The sequence below is a fragment of the Phoxinus phoxinus genome (assembly GCF_949152265.1).
Source record: "Phoxinus phoxinus genome assembly, chromosome: 25".
Classification (NCBI taxonomy): Eukaryota; Metazoa; Chordata; class Actinopteri; order Cypriniformes; family Leuciscidae; genus Phoxinus; species Phoxinus phoxinus.
In genome coordinates this window covers 23,512,182-23,533,318 of record NC_136900.1, presented here as the reverse complement: position 1 = coordinate 23,533,318, position 21,137 = coordinate 23,512,182, and the positions used below count along the sequence as shown (strand labels likewise).

The 21,137-nt window shown below is 39.6% G+C and overlaps 1 protein-coding gene and 1 long non-coding RNA gene across 2 annotated transcripts; both read right to left on the bottom strand.

Annotated features, from left to right (window-relative positions):
• Window positions 1–2,093: 2,093 nt before the first annotated feature.
• LOC306993504 lies at window positions 2,094–6,671 on the bottom strand. The gene is made up of 2 exons (XR_013796461.1): window positions 4,778–6,671; window positions 2,094–4,735 (listed from the first exon to the last, which is right to left on the bottom strand). It is a non-coding gene; the product is annotated as an uncharacterized lncRNA (long non-coding RNA).
• A 588-nt stretch (window positions 6,672–7,259) lies between these two features.
• Window positions 7,260–20,831, bottom strand: tmem86a (transmembrane protein 86A). The gene is made up of 4 exons (XM_079604635.1): window positions 20,678–20,831; window positions 12,076–12,340; window positions 8,123–10,079; window positions 7,260–7,971 (listed from the first exon to the last, which is right to left on the bottom strand). Exons 1-3 carry the CDS (start codon window positions 20,696–20,698, stop codon window positions 9,652–9,654), a joined length of 714 nt encoding a protein of 237 aa, XP_079460761.1. The 5' UTR covers window positions 20,699–20,831; the 3' UTR covers window positions 7,260–7,971; window positions 8,123–9,651.
• Window positions 20,832–21,137: the final 306 nt, after the last annotated feature.

Here is a 21,137-nt window from a genome sequence, read left to right as displayed (position 1 = left end):
CAGTAAATACAGTACAGATGTAAACGGTCTAAACCGTTTTGAGTTTGTCCACTTTCGACCACTTCCAGAGGTAGTCGAATGCGTATTTGACCGGATTGCTTTCGTAGTGTAAACGCTCATGTGGTCGAATGCGGCCACAAAAGACCATCTTCTCTCCACATATTGACCGAATGCGTAACATTATGGGAAGTGCACTAGCCAGACGGGATTTAAACTTTGTTGGCTGGAAACCCAAGTTTGGTTTGAAGACAAAAAAACTTACCAAGCACAATATTATTCTCTCACCGTTCCTGATTTCTAACACGCACTCACAGCGTTTGCTGTGGTCTTGTGGCTGTCAGAGCAGAAACGAAAGCTGATGTTCTCCTTATGTTTTTCCATCGTCTCCTTTTGCGTTCATATGTAAATTGCGTGAGCTTATTTCATCCATTAGATCAAAAGATCTGAAAAAAAACATACATTAACACTACATAGACCCTCCCCTCAAAGACATCAGGACAGAAGTGGTTGAAAGTGGACAAAAGAGACGGATTAAAACACCAGGTGTAAACGGGAATGTGTCTCTCGTCTACTTGTGATCAGATCGACCAAAACTCATCTTAATACTAAACAAGGCCCAAAAGTGAAATGAATAAGCCTCAGTCTGAAGGAAATTGCGAAGCTCAAACTGCTGTGCTGCCAATCAGGACGCAGGAGAAGAAAGTTCAACACTTTTTATTAAATAAAAAAACAAATGTAATGGATCATTAAAGATCAGCAGCAAAGACAATTGGTTAATAAAGTGAGATTAAATAGGTTTGTGTAATATTTGATTTTGCTTTTCACTGTTTTTATTCATTTTGAGGAAAACTGAATCTGTTTTTGTGCAAGTGAGAGGAGTAAATGCATGTTTACACGAGTCTAGATCTACAATAACAATCATGTGTACACAGCACACACAACGCCTCGGCACGTACTCACGGTTTCTCTCAACATGTGGACAGGAGAGCTGTCAGTCAATAAATGGAAAACTAACTAGCGTTACTCATTTGAGAAAGTCATTCAGATATTTTGTTGTGAATTTAAAAGTTTAATTCAAAGTATAATTCAATAACTTGCCCTTCCCCCAACACTGACTGTCCCTTTAAAGGATTAGTTCACTTTAAAAAAAACTTTTGCTGATAATTTACTCACCCCGATGTCATCCAAGATGTCCATGTCTTTCTTTCTTCAGTGGAAAAGAAATGAAGGTTTTTGATGAACACATTTCTCCATATAATGGACGTCAATGGGCCCCAAACGGTTCAAGGTCCAGATGACAGTGTCAGCGCCGCTTCAACGGGCTTTAAACGACACCAGACGATGAATACGGGTCTTATCTAGCGAAACCATCGTCATTTCAAAAAGAAATAAAAAAGTTTAAGTTTTATAAGCACAAACGCTCGCCTTGCTCTGTTCTGTGATGCACGTTCGTGACGTCACGTAATATGCAATTACGCTGAAAAGGTCACGCTTGACGAGTCAGTGTTTACAGATGTGCGGAAGGAGGACCATACACACATATTCAAATGTCTTAGTGTCAGTTTATCATTTAAAATGCCCATTGCGTGTGTGTATCCTGGTGTTGTAATATTAAAAAGCCTAAAAGAACATTTTCGTCTGGACAGAAATGTTTTACTTTTCACAGAAGCGTGACCTTTTCAGCGTAACTGTGTATTACGTGACGTCACGAACGCGCATCACAGAACAGAGCAAGGCGAGCGGTTGTGCTTATAAAACTTAAACTTTTTTATTTATTTTTGAAATGATGAACGTTTCGCTAGATAAGACCCGTATTCATCGTCTGGTGTCGTTTAAAGCCCGTTGAAGCGGCACTGACACTGTCATCTGGACCTTGAACCGTTTGGGGCCCATTGACGTCCATTATATGGAGAAATGTTTTCATCAAAAATCTTAATTTCTTTTCGACTGAAGAAAGAAAGACATGGACATCTTGGATGACATCGGGGTGAGTAAATTATCAGCAAAAGTTTTTTTTAAATGAACTAATCCTTTAAGGGTTCATCATCTTCTGCAAGTTGCAATTGACAATAATGAGACAAACACACTTGTAAAATGTTTTCAGTTGCATTGCAGTTGCATTTATTTCTTACTTGGACTGAATCACATTCATAGCAGTATCACTATAGTAAAGGAGCACTACGGTCCTTTAACACAATAACGACAGGAATTAAACTACTGGATAGTAACAATAAGGCAAAATATTGAATAGACCTCAGAAAAAAAACAGCATTCGTTCACAACATAATGGTAACTTCACAATGTTAAGGGTCAAATGTAAAAAATATATAGATATATAGCAAGAGAGAGGTACTCCAATAAATATGCGTTTCCCTTATTTAGTAATATTGTTCACAGACAGACCATAAAACCTCTTCAAGGATTTATTGTTAAAATTTTAAAGATTGTAATTACAACTGCACAGCTTTCACTAAATCAATTGTCACTGCCTTACATACAGCATAGTCATAATTTTTTTTTTTTTTTTTACATATATTCAATTCCAAAACCTATACAATATTGGTCCAATCTTAGATGCTTTGTACTTTTCTGTAACTGTAAATATGAAATCCAACATATGAATGCACTTGCAGTATGTGCTGTACTGGGGTGCGTTTCCCGTACAACTATATTGCTCACTGCTTAACTACCATAGTATGATGCATCGTTGGAGAAATCAACTAGCTCGTCACGACTGTTTCCCGAAACAATATGTCGCAAAGTATCGTTCAACCACGCTGGTTTATGACGTCTCGCACGTGGTGGACTAATAAATTATTTTAATTAATCTGTTTGAGATCGAATTAACGCTAGATTTTGTCATATAAGTTACAGACATGGCATCTGAAGACCATTTCTAATTTTTCTCAGTTATTTTGCTTTATTACCAGACTTAATATTTGGCTCGTTCTTACATAGTAGAGCGCGTTCGCACATGCGCAGTCTTCAAAAACGGTGTTTTAAATCTCTTGACAAACTAAAAGACGTAAATTACATTTGTATGTATTCTAAATAAATAACACGGGTTGTACTGAATGTCAGCTTGCTTATTTTGCTAAAGATAAGGATTTATTCAGTCTACATCTCATGTAAACTAGAAACTATGCTTCTAACCACAGCTCGAGAGCTGTCGCTCTAACCACACAAGTTTGCTATGCTGTTTGCGAACGTTCGTTGGAACGATGGTTTCGGGAAACACCAAATCGTTGAACTATGCTGATAACGACGGAACTTGCGACCATAGTTGGCTAACGATGCTTTCGGGAAACGCACCCCTGGACAGTGGTTATCGTCAGCTATATGGGAAATAATCATGTTATTACATTGATATCTTATAAGACTTTGTCATAAGATGGAATCATAATACAATATTTTATGTTAGTAACAGCATCTATTGGATTTACTCTTACAGGCAGAGGTGATACAGAATAATATAAAGCAAATTTGGTAAAGTTGTGATTGTACACAATGTTCGTGGCAGATCAGATGTTAGAAAAAAAGTGTGTTAAAGCAAAAAAAACAACAACAACAACAAACAGATTAAATAAGAAATAAAATGCCCCCCCCCCAGTCTAAAGAAATGTTAATTATAAATACTTAAATTTCACTCAATACTGAACACACATTGATACACACTAGTTAAATAATAAAAGGTGTGTTGTGAGCATACGGACGTGCTATTGCGTTAGCTTAGCGACATGCTAATGCGAGACTCCAGTCAAGTCACTGGTGTTCAGTGTAACTGAGACCGCAGACAACATGGTAGCTCACTAGGTTTAGGAACAAAGCTTTTATATTAGTGAAAAAGACAATAATATGAAAGGACGTATTTTAAAAGTGCATTTAAAAGGTGCCCTTTGCTATGATGCAAAAGGACAGAGTTTGAATTAAAGATTGAAAATTCTGAATCATTGAGACCTTCATCCACAAGGTATGAACCTGAACGCCACTGTAAGGCCAGAAAGATACTGTACGCAACAGGCTACAGATGTGTTATTAAGGCCCACTCACACCAAGGACAATGACTATAACGTTTAAATCATCATTCTATGAGAATAGTCCACAACGATAACGACACAGAGGAACGTTATCGTTGGAATCACTTTCAGAATTAGTTTTTTCAGCTGATGACTGATAAAAACATTGACAGCCAATCAGAATCCACTTTTAAAGAGCTCAAGCATTTAAAGTGGCAGACATCAACTGCAGTGTGCGCTTCTAATAAACAGCATTGTCGTCCGTTGGGGGGAATGCTACTATGGTTTTCGTTTTGTTTATTCAAGTAGATAGCTATAAACATGCCATTTATTTAACTAATTTTAACTAAGTTGCTCAGTAAGATGCTATGGATGCTTGTTTCCGCCACGGAATAAAACAATTTAAACGATAATTGCGACTTCTTATCTCACAATTCTGACTTTAGATCTCACAATTCTGACTTTATATCTCGCAATTCTGACTTTATATCTCACAATTCTGACTTTTTCACACAATTGCAAGATATAAAGTCTGAATTTCCAGATATTTCCGAGTTCTTCTTTTTTTTTTATCTCACAATTCTGACTTTAGATCTCACAATTCTGACTTTATACATCACAATTCTGACTTTAGATCTCACAATTCTGACTTTTTCACACAATTGCAAGATATAAAGTCAGAATTTCCAGATATTTCCGAGTTCTTCTTTTTTTTTTATCTCACAATTCTGACTTTAGATCTCACAATTCTGACTTTATACATCACAATTCTGACTTTAGATCTCACAATTCTGACTTTTTCACACAATTGCAAGATATAAAGTCAGAATTGGCAGATATAAACTCGCAATTGCGATTAAAAAAGTCAGAATTGTGAGATAAAAAGAAAAAAAGAAAAAAAATCGCAATAACCTTTTTTAATTTTTATACAAGCTTTCATAGTATGCTCATATGGAAGCTTTTTTCCGCCACGGAATAAAACAATTTAAACGATAATTGTGACTTCTTATCTCACAATTCTGACTTTATATCTCACAATTCTGACTTTATAACACACAATTATGACTTTATAACACAATTCTGACATTATATCTCACAATTTTGACTTTATATCTTACAATTCTGACTTTAGATCTCACAATTCTGACTTTTTCACACAATTGCAAGATATAAAGTCAGAATTTCCAGATATTTCCGAGTTCTTCTTTTTTTTATCTCACAATTCTGACTTTTTTTATTCGCAATTGCAAAATTATATCTGGCAATTCTGATTTTATTTCTCGCAATTGCGACTTTATATCTCACAATTCTGACTTTTTCACACAATTGCAAGATATAAAGTCAGAATTTCCAGATATAAACTCGCAATTGCGAGAAATAAAATCAGAATTGCCAGATATAATTTTGCAATTGCAATAAAAAAAAGTCAGAATTGTGAGAAAAAAAAAAAAGAAGAAATCGCAATAACCTTTTTTCATTTTTATACAAGCTTTCATAGTATGCTCTTCAAACTGTTGACATAAAAAAAACCTGACACAGTTTATAGCACCCCTTGTGGTGACGCTGAGAATGTAACGTTATGAATGTTATAACCGGTCACCTGACACGTTTCTGAACGCAGTTATGCACAAAATCGGACTTTAGTAATTGCATCCAGCATTTGCGTAGAGTAAGTTTCAGGCCTCAAACTCATAAAAATAATATCAGGAAAGTTATACAAAGATACAGTGGAAAAGTGCAAATATTTACAGTACATCCCTCAATGGTGTGCTTTGAACCAAGTGGATTATTCCTCATTATCTTTAACAACAGGACTGCTATACCTAAACACAGTCATCAACACTGAACCCAATGGATGCCCAGCTTTCTGTTTCATCCCCCCCGACCCGTCACAAAAGCATCAAACACCCGAGTGCTGACAGAGCGGGTAAAACGATCGCGCTCACTGCCATTTGAATAAGGTCGCAAGCTAAAGCAAAGCCAGATGGAAAGGAAATCTTCCCCGTGCCAGTGGCCGTCTCCACACTTCTCAAAGGACAGCATTTCAGCGAGGGCAACAGAAGGCACCCGTTCTCCTCTACGGAGCTCGCATGCACACAATAGAGAAGGAAACGACCAGGCGAGGTCGAACTCGAACCATCTGGGAGGTGGCAGCAGGTTGCAAACAAAGAACAAAAGAAATGCTAAGTATAGAAGAGGAATAGCCTACTGACTTTATAAACTACCATCAAAAAATGGTCACATGACATTAACTTGAGAAGTCTGTGTTCGCTTCTCTAAAACGCCTTATTTTCATGAAACCCATCCTACGAACAATTAACGTTCTGCCGCAGACCTTCACAACACATTACTATTCGTGGTGTGGGACACAATGGCTCTGAAATTACATTCTGTTTTGATGACCTTGCAAATCGTGTACATTTTCCCCCCGGCTAAGCTGAGACGGTTTGCTGGCAGTGTGACCCCTGCATAGGGAACCTACTGTATGAAACTTGGCATTAAGCAAATGTGTAAAAATAGCCACGCTGATTCTCGAGGGCTCAGCGGTTGAGCACGTGTTGATAGCGACAGGAGCGTTTATGTGTGTCTCAGTGTGCTTAAAGGGTTAGTTCACCCAAAAAATGAAAATTCAATCAGTAATTACTCACCCTTGTTCCAACCATGTAAGTCTTTCGTTCATCTTCGGATCACAAATTAAGATATTTTTGATGAAATCTGCAGGCAGTCTCACTCCTCCATAGGCTTTCAGAGGGACCCAAACTCGCCGGCCCACGTCACACGTAGACTCACTATTGGCCGACGCTGGTCATGTGTGTGATGCGTGGTGACGTGCAACACAGACGCGCTGCGCAAAAACACTACGTGAACTAACTCGAGGCCCAGAGAGAAGGAATAAAGTCGTTATTTTTGTTGTTTTTCCGCACATAAAGTATTGACGTCGCATGATAAACTTAATGCAGAGCCACTGTAGTCACTTGGACTATTGTAACGATGTTTTAATAACTATTCTGGGCCGGCGAGTTTGGGTCCCTCTGAAAGCCTATGGAGGAGTGAGACTGCCTTCAGATTTCATCAAAAATATCTTAATTTGTGACACGAAGATGAACGAAAGACTTACATGGTTGGAACAACATGAGGGTGAGTAATTACTGATTGAATTTTCATTTTTGGGTGAACTAACCCTTTAAGTGTAGACGCCATATTTAATGTGATGTGCAAGAAGTCGTTTTTTTTTTTTTTTTTGGGCTTGTTTTATTTGAGTAGCAAAATGTTATTCATTGAATTCAAATGTAATTTTGAATAATTTAACATACAAAGAATGTATGTTTTTTTTTTTGTCTTGTGGAAATGTTCAATGTTTTGTTTGCTGAACACACCAGTGTACACTGGATGTTGCTTGTCCCGTGCAACAGGACCAGGTTGAGGATGCCATATGACTTTAAAATGGACCACTGTTGAGTGATCCGCTGTGTTTGCATTCAAAGCGCATTTCCACTCACACCCGAGGGTACAACAGCTGAGTACATATCAGACCAAGCAGCATTTCCCACCATGGCGGACGGTTCCCTCATTTAGCATCAGCGAAGGATCAAGCTGACGATCCTTTGTGAGATTTATGAATAAAACAATGATCAGTTTGAATCAACTGATGATAAGTACAGTACATTTTGCTTAAATGGCAGAACCCTTTCAGAAAAATATCCACTCCCCCCAAAAAAAACAATATTTATATTTGAATATTTTGCATAAATAAAATGACGCCTATTCAGTACCAGTTTTCCATTCATTGATATTGATATGTTAAGGTTCATATTAATTATATGAATTAATTACCATTAACGTGATTTGAAAAATACATATTTAAATCGTAAAGTACTTGCATGATTTTAGTATTTGTTGTCCCATAAAGAAAAAAACAAACAATGGGTCAGCACAGAATAATTCTCAAAAAATGCTGGGTTGTTTTAACCCAAATTTGGGTCAAATATGGACAAACCCAACCGTCGGGTTAACATTTTTAATTAAAAAATGTAACCCAGCGGCTGGGTTTGTCCATATTTGACCCAAATTTGGGTTGAAACAACCCAGCATTTTTTAGAGTGTACATTTTCTGAAAATATAATGAGAATCATCATCGAGAATAATGAGAATTATAGACAAAAGTAAAACGTCTGGGTCCATTACCGGAATGGCAGCCATTTTATTTTACATTATGGTCTAATGAAAATAACGAAATGTCATGAAAATAACGCAAAAACACCTTCATGATGCTAAAATAGACATTTTCTTTATGCAAAATAGATCACTTTTAAATTTATAGTGAAATATGACTACAAATATGTCGAGATTCACCCTAGTATGCGATTCAGATAATACAGCAGAGCCCCAAACGAGGAGAAGAAGAAGAACTGAAAAAAGTACTGGCTTACAGATAAAATACCTCATCTAAAGCACACGGCTTCCCACTTTCCCTTGAGTGAGATGCTTCCTACTGGCAATAGACAAATGAAAGTGGTTGGAAGCTCGATGCAAGCGTATCATCTGACATCACTCCCTCTTTACAAATATTATCTGATACTATACAGACAGAATTAACAGTACAACTTGTACTTATTTGCTGTTTCCTTGTGGTAGAGGTATTGAGCAATGCTGCTGACTTGGCAGCAACCTAAGGAAAAGATAACAGACACTGTCACCCTTCCCTTTTTATGAGAGTTTCGATCTGTATTTTCATATACATCTCAAATCTTAGTGAAGGATAGCGCTGGTTGCAGTGATTTGGGCTTGCTGGCCTATTTGAGCCAAGACAACTACCCCAGCACATGTGTATTTAGACATGGAAGTTTGTGTACTACTAAAATCAACACTTTAAAATGTGTCAGTGACACAGGATAAACATTAAGGTATACCTCACAATACTACAGCAAAGATTGTGCATTGATTTTCAATACAGCAGCAGTACGCTAACATATCTGCTTTCAAATGAAATGATTTTCATGCTACTCTCAGATTACATTTGGGAAATCTACGGTGAGACGGGGAAACCAGCCCCTAAGAAAAACCAGAACCACTTTGTCTTGTTTGCTTGTCCATTCTGCAGGACGGAAAGTAGGTTCCAGACGAAGACTAGTCACCCAAGACTCTCTCTTTGTTCACAGTATACAAGGCATCAAGGACTATCTGAAGAGGACAACATATCAGAGACACCGAGAAGACACTGTGGTTGAAATGGAGAACATGCTAAGGTAAGGAAGTAGGGTATATTGAGGATCTAGTAACCAGAACTAAAAAACTGTCTGTCCTTTCCTGACACCAAAATAGTGGTACTACTAGAGGAATGTAGGCAACAAATGCAGTATTGTAAGACTGAGGAACTATGGTGAGAGACTTGACTAAGTCAATAGGCTAAAACCAAGACTATCAAACCTTGTACATGAATCCAGCAAGAATTCCCCCATTGGTCAGGTCTTAAATGGATTTAAACGGGCGATTTCTCAACTATAACCAATGTATCCCAGACATGCTCAGACAGGAGAACTGTGGGAGGACCAGAGGTTTCAGGAAGTGGAACTTGAACCTGTGCAGCTGCTACCAATGTTGAGTCATTAGGGGAAGGTTGGTTAATGTACGGTCCTCAGGCTCTTTTCCAAGATGCGTCGGCATCTTGACGCTCCACTGCCGACAGTGCGATCAACATCTGTGCTGCATAGTAGGTCGCCATTATGATGGCTCGAGAGTGGGGCACAGGGAAGCAGAACTTGTTGACGGCAATGGTGAGGTCAGATACCATGAAGAGGACGGCTCCGAGGCAGGCCGACAGCTTCGTCCAGGTCCACAGGTCATTGGCGAGCTGGACTCCAGCAATGGCCCGCCAGCCCATGAAGCCGATGAGAGCGATGTAAACGGCCACCAGGTAGGTAAAGGGACCGGAGAGGTAGGGGTAAAGAAGGGTGTAGCTGAGGCCTGAGATGACACCGATGACCAGACCTGCTCTCGAGTTGATGGGTTTCATCCCAAAGGCCGAAGAGTAGAGAATGTGGGTGATGGCAAACATTAGCAGTCCTGTCAAGGCAAATTCAACTGAATTAAGTATTCAATAAAAGCATCATAATGAAAGCAGGGGGTGCTTTCTAAACTAGGGATGCACGGTATATCGGCCAGCCTTTCGGTATCGACCCATAAATAATGATTATTTCCTTCAACTGAGACACTTCAGATGCACACTGTTCATGTGCAGATGGTTTTGAATGACTTGAAATATGATTGGAATCACTTCAGAAAAGGAAAATACAGTCACTTGAAACATGTGCAGCACGAGTCATTATAATTGTGTCCTTAGGACATGGATATTAAAGGATTAGTTCACTTTAAAAAAAACTTTGGCTGATAATTTACTCACCCCGATGTCATCCAAGATGTCCATGTCTTTCTTTCTTCAGTGGAAAAGAAATTAAGGTTTTTGATGAAAACATTTCTCCATATAATGGACGTCAATGGGCCCCAAACGGTTCAAGGTCCAGATGACAGTGTCAGCGCCGCTTCAACGGGCTTTAAACGACACCAGACGATGAATACGGGTCTTATCTAGCGAAACCATCGTCATTTCAAAAATAAATACAAAAGTTTAAGTTTTATAAGCACAAACGCTCGCCTTGCTCTGTTCTGTGATGCGTGTTCGTGACGTCACGTAATACGCAATTACGTTGAAAAGGTCACGCTTCTATAAAAAGTTCAAAATTTCTGTCCTGATGAAAATTTTCTTTTAGGCTTTTTAATATTTCAACACCCAGGATACGCACACGAAATGGGCATTTTAAACGATAAACTGACACAAAGACATTTGAATATGTGTGTATGGTCCTCCTTCCGCACATCTGTAAACACTGACTCGTCAAGCGTGACCTTTTCAACGTAATTGCGTATTACATGACGTCACGAACGCGCATCACAGAACAGAGCACGGCGAGCGTTTGTGCTTATAAAATTTTAACTTTTTTATTTATTTTTGAAATGACCGATGGTTTCGCTAGATAAGACCCGTATTCATCGTCTGGTGTCGTTTAAAGCCCTTTGAAGCGGCGCTGACACTGTCATTTGGACCTTGAACCGTTTGGGGCCCATTGACGTCCATTATATGGAGAAATGTGTTCATCAAAAACCTTCATTTCTTTTCGACTGAAGAAAGAAAGACATGGACATCTTGAATGACATCGGGGTGAGTAAATTATCAGCAAACGTTTTTTTTTAAAGTGAACTAATCCTTTAATAGTGAAACTTTTGCTTTTGTAACCAGGCTCTCAAAAGTTATATAAAAATTTGGATATAGATTTATCGGCCAGTATATTGGTTATCGGGTTTCTAATATAAAGAATTATCGGTATCGGCCAACATTTTCACATCAGTGCATCCCTATTCCAATCCTGCTCCTGGAGGGCAACCTTCCTGCAGAGCTGAGCTACAGTACAACACACACAAACTTTCAAGCAATCCTGAAAACCCTGAATAGCTGGTACAGATGTGATTTCTCAGGGTTAAAGATCAACTCTGCAGGAAGGTCTCCAGGAGCTGGATTGGACACCCCTGAATGAAAGAATTTAACATAAATATCTCCTGTACAGGATATAACAAGAAACGTGTTAGTCTTTGTCCCATAACCCTGTTGTTTATTCCAAAGAAAAACTTGAGTAACTGTGGTTCCCAAGGGTATCTTTGGGCAGAACGGTTTGTCCCAACCCTCAACCTTGACCTAAAAAAACATCTTTCAATCTCTACACTACTTTCTCAGTACAAGAGCCGCTGAATCAGGCATGATAGTTCAGGGTTGGGACATAAAACTTCTTGCTTGAGAGTGGAGACTTGCATAAAACCACAGTCTGCTTTCAAATAATTAGCATTAACTAATTTAACCATCATTTGGGAAAGTTTAATACAATATTATATTGATATAGAGCTTTTGATAAACAGAATTATACATCTTTCCCTTCTCATCAACACACATGGCAAATAACTCTTAATCCTTTTCTAATCAAATCAGAGCAAAACAAATGAATTAACTCACCGTGACTAAAGTAGCCTTGTTCTTGCCAGATGAGAAATGCGTCACCCAAGGCTGAAAAAATAAGTCCTGCCAGGATTTTCCTGGCACTGGAGTGGGCACCTAAGAAGCTGATGCCATGAGCGAGCAGAAAAACCCAAAGACAGAAGATGGGCAGGCATTTGATGAGGGCACTGTACCAGGAGGGACTCGAGGTGGGCAACCACAGAACAAAGTAGACGCAAGTGGCTTTGAAGAACGGGACAAGCTTTGGACCCTCGCTCTTGACCTGTAGGACAAAAGAGAGATTGAAGTTGTATTCATGGGAAGTGAAACACACTATCACGTGAGTCAGAAAGACGGACACAGAGCTCCTTTTACATGTAACAATTGGAGGTGATAAAAAACACTTAACAATAAGCACCTCAGTTAAATGTGTTTCATGCGTTTCCTTGGAAATGTGAAAACTATGACAATTGCTAAATCTCAGAAGTTGACCAAACCCAAGAGAAGTATGTCAAAGTTTTGCTGTAAACAAGGCAGGAAGAACTGGGCATATTTCAACCCAATAAACCCTACAGGACCCCAAACTATTTAAGAACATACAGCTCTTTTTGTGACCCACAGGGTCAGATGAGTCTGATTATAGACTCCACACCACATTTAGCGGTAGAGGTCATAAATACAATTTACCACGTTTAATCTTGAAATTATGATGTCAAGGAGACGGCAGATTTTGTACAGAAACGTATGTGTAACTAGTACATGTAGAACTAGATTTTACCAGAGCCCGTGTACGGAGAGCCTGGCCACTCCCTATTAAGTCCTATTGTACCGAGTTTTGGTTGTAGTTCCACCAGAGTTCCACTGGGGGCGATCGCCCGAGTACAAAATGAGTTGTGTTGTGTGTTTACCTGTGTCCGCTGTGTTGTGTGTTTACCTGTGTCCGCTGTGTTGTGTGTTTACCTGTGTCCGCTGTGTTGTGTGTTTCCCTGTGTCCGCTGTGTTGTGTGTTTGCCTGTGACCGTCCACTGTGTTGTGTGTTTACCTGTGTCAACTGTGTTGTGTGTTTACCTGTGTCCGCTGTGTTGTGCGTTTACCTGTGTCCGCTGTGTTGTGTGTTTACCTGTGTCCGCTGTGTTGTGTGTTTGCCTGTGACCGTCCACTGTGTTGTGTGTTTACCTGTGTCAACTGTGTTGTGTGTTTACCTGTGTCCGCTGTGTTGTGTGTTTACCTGTGTCAGCTGTGTTGTGTGTTTACCTGTGTCCGCTGTGTTGTGTGTTTACCTGTGTCCGCTGTGTTGTGTGTTTACCTGTGTCCGCTGTGTTGTGTGTTTGCCTGTGACCGTCCACTGTGTTGTGTGTTTGCCTGTGTCCGTCCACTGTGTTGTGTGTTTGCCTGTGTCCGTCCACTGTGTTGTGTGTTTACCTGTGTCAGCTGTGTTGTGTGTTTACCTGTGTCAGCTGTGTTGTGTGTTTACCTGTGTCAGCTGTGTTGTGTGTTTACCTGTGTCAGCTGTGTTGTGTGTTTACCTGTGTCAGCTGTGTTGTGTGTTTACCTGTGTCAGCTGTGTTGTGTGTTTACCTGTGTCAGCTGTGTTGTGTGTTTACCTGTGTCAGCTGTGTTGTGTGTTTACCTGTGTCAGCTGTGTTGTGTGTTTACCTGTGTCAGCTGTGTTGTGTGTTTACCTGTGTCAGCTGTGTTGTGTGTTTACCTGTGTCAGCTGTGTTGTGTGTTTACCTGTGTCAGCTGTGTTGTGTGTTTACCTGTGTCAGCTGTGTTGTGTGTTTACCTGTGTCCGCTGTGTTGTGTGTTTACCTGTGTCCGTCCGCTGTGTTGTGTGTTTACCTGTGTCCGCTGTGTTGTGTGTTTACCTGTGTCCGCTGTGTTGTGTGTTTACCTGTGTCAGCTGTGTTGTGTGTTTACCTGTGTCAGCTGTGTTGTGTGTTTACCTGTGTCCGCTGTGTTGTGTGTTTACCTGTGTCAGCTGTGTTGTGCGTTTACCTGTGTCCGCTGTGTTGTGCGTTTACCTGTGTCAGCTGTGTTGTGTTTACCTGTGTCCGCTGTGTTGTGCGTTTACCTGTGTCCGCTGTGTTGTGTGTTTACCTGTGTCCGCTGTGTTGTGTGTTTACCTGTGTCAGCTGTGTTGTGTGTTTACCTGTGTCCGCTGTGTTGTGTGTTTACCTGTGTCCGCTGTGTTGTGTGTTTACCTGTGTCCGCTGTGTTGTTTACCCGTGTCCGCTGTGTTGTGTGTTTACCTGTGTCCGCTGTGTTGTGTGTTTACCCGTGTCCGCTGTGTTGTGTGTTTACCCGTGTCCGCTGTGTTGTGTGTTTACCCGTGTCAGCTGTGTTGTGTGTTTACCTGTGTCAGCTGTGTTGTGTGTTTACCTGTGTCCGCTGTGTTGTGCGTTTACCTGTGTCAGCTGTGTTGTGCGTTTACCTGTGTCCGCTGTGTTGTGCGTTTACCTGTCAGCTGTGTTGTGTTTACCTGTGTCCGCTGTGTTGTGCGTTTACCTGTGTCCGCTGTGTTGTGTGTTTACCCGTGTCCGCTGTGTTGTGTGTTTACCCGTGTCCGCTGTGTTGTGTGTTTACCCGTGTCAGCTGTGTTGTGTGTTTACCTGTGTCAGCTGTGTTGTGTGTTTACCTGTGTCCGCTGTGTTGTGCGTTTACCTGTGTCAGCTGTGTTGTGCGTTTACCTGTGTCCGCTGTGTTGTGCGTTTACCTGTGTCAGCTGTGTTGTGTTTACCTGTGTCCGCTGTGTTGTGCGTTTACCTGTGTCCGCTGTGTTGTGCGTTTACCTGTGTCCGCTGTGTTGTGCGTTTACCTGTGTCCGCTGTGTTGTGTGTTTACCTGTGTCAGCTGTGTTGTGTGTTTACCTGTGTCAGCTGTGTTGTGTGTTTACCTGTGTCCGCTGTGTTGTGTGTTTACCTGTGTCAGCTGTGTTGTGTGTTTACCTGTGTCAGCTGTGTTGTGTGTTTACCTGTGTCCGCTGTGTTGTGTGTTTACCTGTGTCCGCTGTGTTGTTTACCCGTGTCCGCTGTGTTGTGTGTTTACCTGTGTCCGCTGTGTTGTGTGTTTACCCGTGTCCGCTGTGTTGTGTGTTTACCCGTGTCCGCTGTGTTGTGTGTTTACCCGTGTCAGCTGTGTTGTGTGTTTACCTGTGTCAGCTGTGTTGTGTGTTTACCTGTGTCCGCTGTGTTGTGCGTTTCCCTGTGTCCGCTGTGTTGTGTGTTTACCTGTGTCCGCTGTGTTGTGTGTTTACCTGTGTCAGCTGTGTTGTGTGTTTACCTGTGTCCGCTGTGTTGTGTTTACCTGTGTCAGCTGTGTTGTGTGTTTACCTCTGTCCGCTGTGTTGTGTTTACCTGTGTCCGCTGTGTTGTGTTTACCTGTGTCAGCTGTGTTGTGTGTTTACCTGTGTCAGCTGTGTTGTGTGTTTACCTGTGTCCGCTGTGTTGTGTGTTTACCTGTGTCAGCTGTGTTGTGTTTACCTGTGTCCGCTGTGTTGTGTTTACCTGTGTCCGCTGTGTTGTGTGTTTACCTGTGTCAGCTGTGTTGTGTGTTTACCTGTGTCCGCTGTGTTGTGTGTTTACCTGTGTCAGCTGTGTTGTGTGTTTACCTGTGTCCGCTGTGTTGTGTTTACCTGTGTCCGCTGTGTTGTGTTTACCTGTGTCCGCTGTGTTGTGTGTTTGCCTGTGTCAGCTGTGTTGTGTGTTTACCTGTGTCAGCTGTGTTGTGTGTTTACCTGTGTCCGCTGTGTTGTGTGTTTACCTGTGTCCGCTGTGTTGTGTGTTTACCTGTGTCCGCTGTGTTGTGTGTTTACCTGTGTCAGCTGTGTTGTGTGTTTACCTGTGTCCGCTGTGTTGTGTGTTTACCTGTGTCCGCTGTGTTGTGTGTTTACCTGTGTCAGCTGTGTTGTGTGTTTACCTGTGTCAGCTGTGTTGTGTGTTTACCTGTGTCCGCTGTGTTGTGTGTTTACCTGTGTCCGCTGTGTTGTGTGTTTACCTGTGTCAGCTGTGTTGTGTGTTTACCTGTGTCAGCTGTGTTGTGTGTTTACCTGTGTCAGCTGTGTTGTGTGTTTACCTGTGTCCGCTGTGTTGTGTGTTTACCTGTGTCCGCTGTGTTGTGTGTTTACCTGTGTCCGCTGTGTTGTGTGTTTACCTGTGTCCGCTGTGTTGTGTGTTTACCTGTGTCCGCTGTGTTGTGTGTTTGCCTGTGACCGTCCACTGTGTTGTGTGTTTACCTGTGTCCGCTGTGTTGTGTGTTTACCTGTGTCCGCTGTGTTGTGTGTTTACCTGTGTCAGCTGTGTTGTGTGTTTGCCTGTGACCGTCCGCTGTGTTGTGTGTTTACCTGTGTCCGCTGTGTTGTGTGTTTGCCTGTGACCGTCCACTGTGTTGTGTGTTTACCTGTGTCCGCTGTGTTGTGTGGTTACCTGTGTCCGCTGTGTTGTGTGTTTGCCTGTGTCCGCTGTGTTGTGTGTTTGCCTGTGTCCGCTGTGTTGTGTGTTTACCTGTGTCCGCTGTGTTGTGTGTTTACCTGTGTCCGCTGTGTTGTGTTTGCCTGTGTCCGCTGTGTTGTGTGTTTACCTGTAACCACTGTGTTGTGTGTTTACCTGTAACCGCTGTGTTGTGTGTTTACCTGTGTCGTGTGTTACACCAGAGTTTGTTCAGCATTAGATTTTGTTACAACCAACAAAGTATAAAGATGAGATTTATTGTGTAGTAGACAGATTTTGGATTATAACAGGAGTTTTCACTCAGTGAGCTTGTGCTGTGACTGAGTGTGACTGCTCCATTGATTATAAAAGCAGCACTATTTGCTTGCTTTCTGTGTAAATAAACCATTTCATAATTTGAATAAAGGTTTATTGTTCTTGTTGCAAAGTACACACTGCAAAGGTGCAGGAGTGACGGCCGTATTAAAATGAAGGCATTAAATCTGAAACGGCAATGTTTGACAACGGATGAGAGTAAAAAAAAATCTGATGTCAAAATAGATACGTGCGTTCAGTCTGAAAGTGCAATAGACCTTCCACTTGTTCTGTTACCTGTAATTCGTTTCTTTGTTTTTCATTTCATTACTAACTTTTTTAATGCAATGTTTATTTAACTTAGGGCTGTAAACGATTAATCGCGATTAATCGAATCCAAAATAAAAGTTTGTGTTTACATAATATACGTGTGTGTATTGTGTATAATTATTTTGTATATATAAATACACACACATGCATTTATATATTTAAGAAAAATGTGTTATTTATATATAAAATTGTTATATTTATATATAATATAAATCATATAAAAATATATATGCAGTATATAAATGCAAATATTTCTCAAATATATACAAGCATGTGTTTTTTTATTTATACACAATACACACACATATATTATGTAAACACAAACTTTTATTTTGGATTCGATTAATCGCGATTAATCGTTTACAGCCCTAATTTAACTGAACAATATTTGAAGGCTACATGCTACATTTTTTAACATATTATTATTAATAATCATTAAAATGAACTAATTTCATTTATTTATTTCAAATAGTTAAAATTAAAAATATATATTACAACAAAATAGTTACAATCGTTTTTGCTGTAGTACCGAAAATGGTACAGAGAGAACCGTGAAATTTGACTGGTATTGGTAATGAGTAAAATTTTGGTGCCTTGACAATCATATTCTCAAGAAAATAGGGTTTTATTTTACTATGATGTTTGGGATGTTGCTATGTGAGTTGCAAGGGTGTTGCTAAGTGGTTGCTGAGGTTGTTGGTGGATTCCAGATGGATGCTGTAAGTCTATTGGATTTTTTTCATATTTGCAGAAAATTGTAGGTCATGTTCTTTAGAAAAGTAATATCACAAGAACAACCCCATAACAGTAACTATGAACACGAATAACAGTATGCGTTATAACAACTGCTTTAAATGACCTATATTAACTGAAGGGGGGGGGGGGGGGGGGGGGGGGGGGGGGGAATGTTCTTGTCCTAATCCTCTTCTTAGTCCATGACAGTTGGTCTTGGCTTAGTCTTGGAATTTGTAGTTTGAGCTTTAGCCCGTGGGGGAAGTGGAAAAAGGCTATTGTTAGACAGCGCACATTTTAATCAGATTCGGGTGTACCCCGCAGTCTGAGAAAGGTCACACTGAAATACAGAGACTTCTAATTTCAAGCCAGTTGATGTGAAGAGATGGTGCACACAGCAGGAGATCTTTATAATGCAGACTTGTGGTGCAGTTCTTTAAAATGGATGTGGTAAAACTTTGTGGCTGGTAACTGAAAGGTTGTACGTGCGAACCTCTAAAAGAACGATCCATTCACTATAACCATTGTGCTGGCGGGACTGTACGAGTAATAATTGTACTAAATGACTGTTTCCTAAAAAATAATAGTCTAAATCAGGTAATCCAAGCACAACATTTAATAGACTAATTTAAAATAACTTGGTTTGCTAAATAAAATTAGCGCTGCATTACGATTAATCGCAACTAATCGGTTGCAGAATAAAAGTTTTTGTTTACATCATATATGTGTGTGTACTGTGTATAATAATTATGTATATATAAATACACACACATGCATGTATATATGTAAAAAATATTTACATGTTTATATACATTTTTATATTTAAATATAATTTATATTATATATAATTATAAATACTTAATATATATATATTTTTTTTTCTTAAAATTATACATGCATGTTTGTGTATTTATAATATATACATAATTATTATATTAAAATGACACACACACACACACACACACACACGCACGTCAAGTCAAACACACCCTAAAAGGAGCGCAGGAAGAATCCTTCTTCAGAAAATACTAGGAAATCCTGGGACTAAGTTTCCTGTGTGACTCACGTTCTTCTGTCCACACACACACACACACACACACACACACACACACACACACACACACACACACACACACACACACACACACACACACACACACACACACACACACACACACACACACACACACTTAAGTCTAGTCGCAGTCTAAAATGCATGTTTGAGCTGTTTTAACTGAAAGCAACTTGCTCTGTATCTTAAAATATATCAGTGTCATTGTTTTGTCTCAAGACGGACATGTACAAGATGTAATATTTATTTTCTCTCTAATACATGTTTATAAAAGCTACTTAAATGTCCTAATTGAACCAAAGCCTAATCCTGGTTTAATCTAAGCCCTGCCTGTGAAACCAAGCCTATAGGATAAATTGTCACAATGAGAACCTGCTGTTCAACGGCTTATTACATGTTTTTCAGGGGGAAAATGAAACAGTAAAACATCTATGAAGCTCAAAACAATTTATGAAATGTAAGCAAAAAGTCACATAGGCCTATCAAATATCAAACTACTGTTTGGCCAACTCAGACATCAATACATAAAGAAACTGCACACTTAAAACACATGTGACAACTTTCCCCAATTTCACATTTATGCTAAATAACCTGAGAACATATTAGTTGGTCATACAACTTATAATATATACATATATAGGGCTGTCAAAAGTTCAAATTAGGGCTGTCAAAAGATAAATCGCGATTAATCGCATCCAAAATAAAAGTTTGTGTTTGCATAATATATGTTTGTGTACTGTGTAGAGTTATTATGTATAAATACACACACATTCATGTATATATTTAAGAAATATTTGCATTTATATAGCCTACTGTATATACATTTATATAATTTATATTACATAGAAATATTTTATATAGAAATATAACCAATTTTTCTTAAATATATACATGATTGTGTGTTTTATATATATATATATATATATATATATATATATATATTATTTTGGATGCGATTAATCTTTTGACAGCCCTAATATATATATATATATATATATATATATATATATATATATATATATATATATTTTTTTTTTTATATCATTAGTGAAAAGAAATGCTAAACCAGAGGACATTTGAAACAAAAGGTTTTGCTGAAAAGTGCAACTAGATCCCTTCAGAAACTGCACGAACTGGCGCTCTTCCAGTCAGAATGCACGCGTCTGTGTGAAAGAGGAATAAAGGATTGTGTCACGAGTTTCTACCAAAGCCCTTTGAAAGCAGATGAAAGCAGAGAAAATGCGGAAATACTGAGAATGCAAACCCTGCAGAGCGAATTGCACTGTGCTAATTTAATTATAGATCAATGGAATCTTTCCATAAATAAACCAGCGCAATTCCTGATCATATAGCACATGGTTTGGGGAGGCAAAGTAAACACGAGCATGCTGGCCATAATCACGTGCTCATTGTTATTCCCAAGATAACAGACTCAAGGATGCATGGACTAAAATATACATATAAAACAAACAGTGATGTCAGCATGTGTATTATTCTCCATAACAGCGAAAACAAGTCACTACATAAGCATAATTTTGTATATTTATATGACATAAACATAAGTGATTGGCAGATGTAAGCAATGCATGAATTCGGAATTAAAATGATCACTTCAAAAACTTATGAATGCATATGCAATGCCAATCTTAGTTTAACTGATATCATGTCTTTATCAAGTGATCATGTCGATTAAACGTGTGTTTTAATGAAAAGCTTTAATAGAGAAAAGAGGTAGCACACTTACCACAGTGACCGGAGAAACCATCTTTATCTGAGGTTTAAATGCCGGTGGAAAGATGAACAGATCGGTCGTGGCTAACAGAGCACCCGCTAGTATTTACGTCCCTTTGTATGCGCGTTTTGTTTTTGTCTTGTGTTTGGGACAGGCCATCATCAGTGGGAGGAGAGAAATCAGCTGTACTGTGGGCGGGGCCTGCGGGTGAAAACAACCCGCGTCCAATCAGAACGCGTGAAAGTGTTTACAACATCGAGCCTCAGCGAATGTGGGCGGGATTTACCCGCATCACAAGTGTTGAAACCATAGATATGGTTGAAACTGTAACCGTTTCTTCCGTTTATCGTGTCTTTTATGTGTTTGTTTGTCAACGAGTTTTTCTGATATATATAATGTGAGCTCTATAAAAACTCAGGATGTTAATAAAACGATATTTAGTTGCGTAAACAGACCGCGGAACTGTTTCGTG

Coding starts and splice junctions, on each gene's coding strand:
- tmem86a (XM_079604635.1), bottom strand. CDS start 20,698: ATGGTTTCTCCGGTCACTGTG. Junction 12,341..20,677: donor TGGTTTCTCCGGTCACTGTG/GTAAGTGTGCTA, acceptor TTTGTCCTACAG/GTCAAGAGCGAGGGTCCAAA. Junction 10,080..12,075: donor ACAAGGCTACTTTAGTCACG/GTGAGTTAATTC, acceptor TTGCCTTGACAG/GACTGCTAATGTTTGCCATC.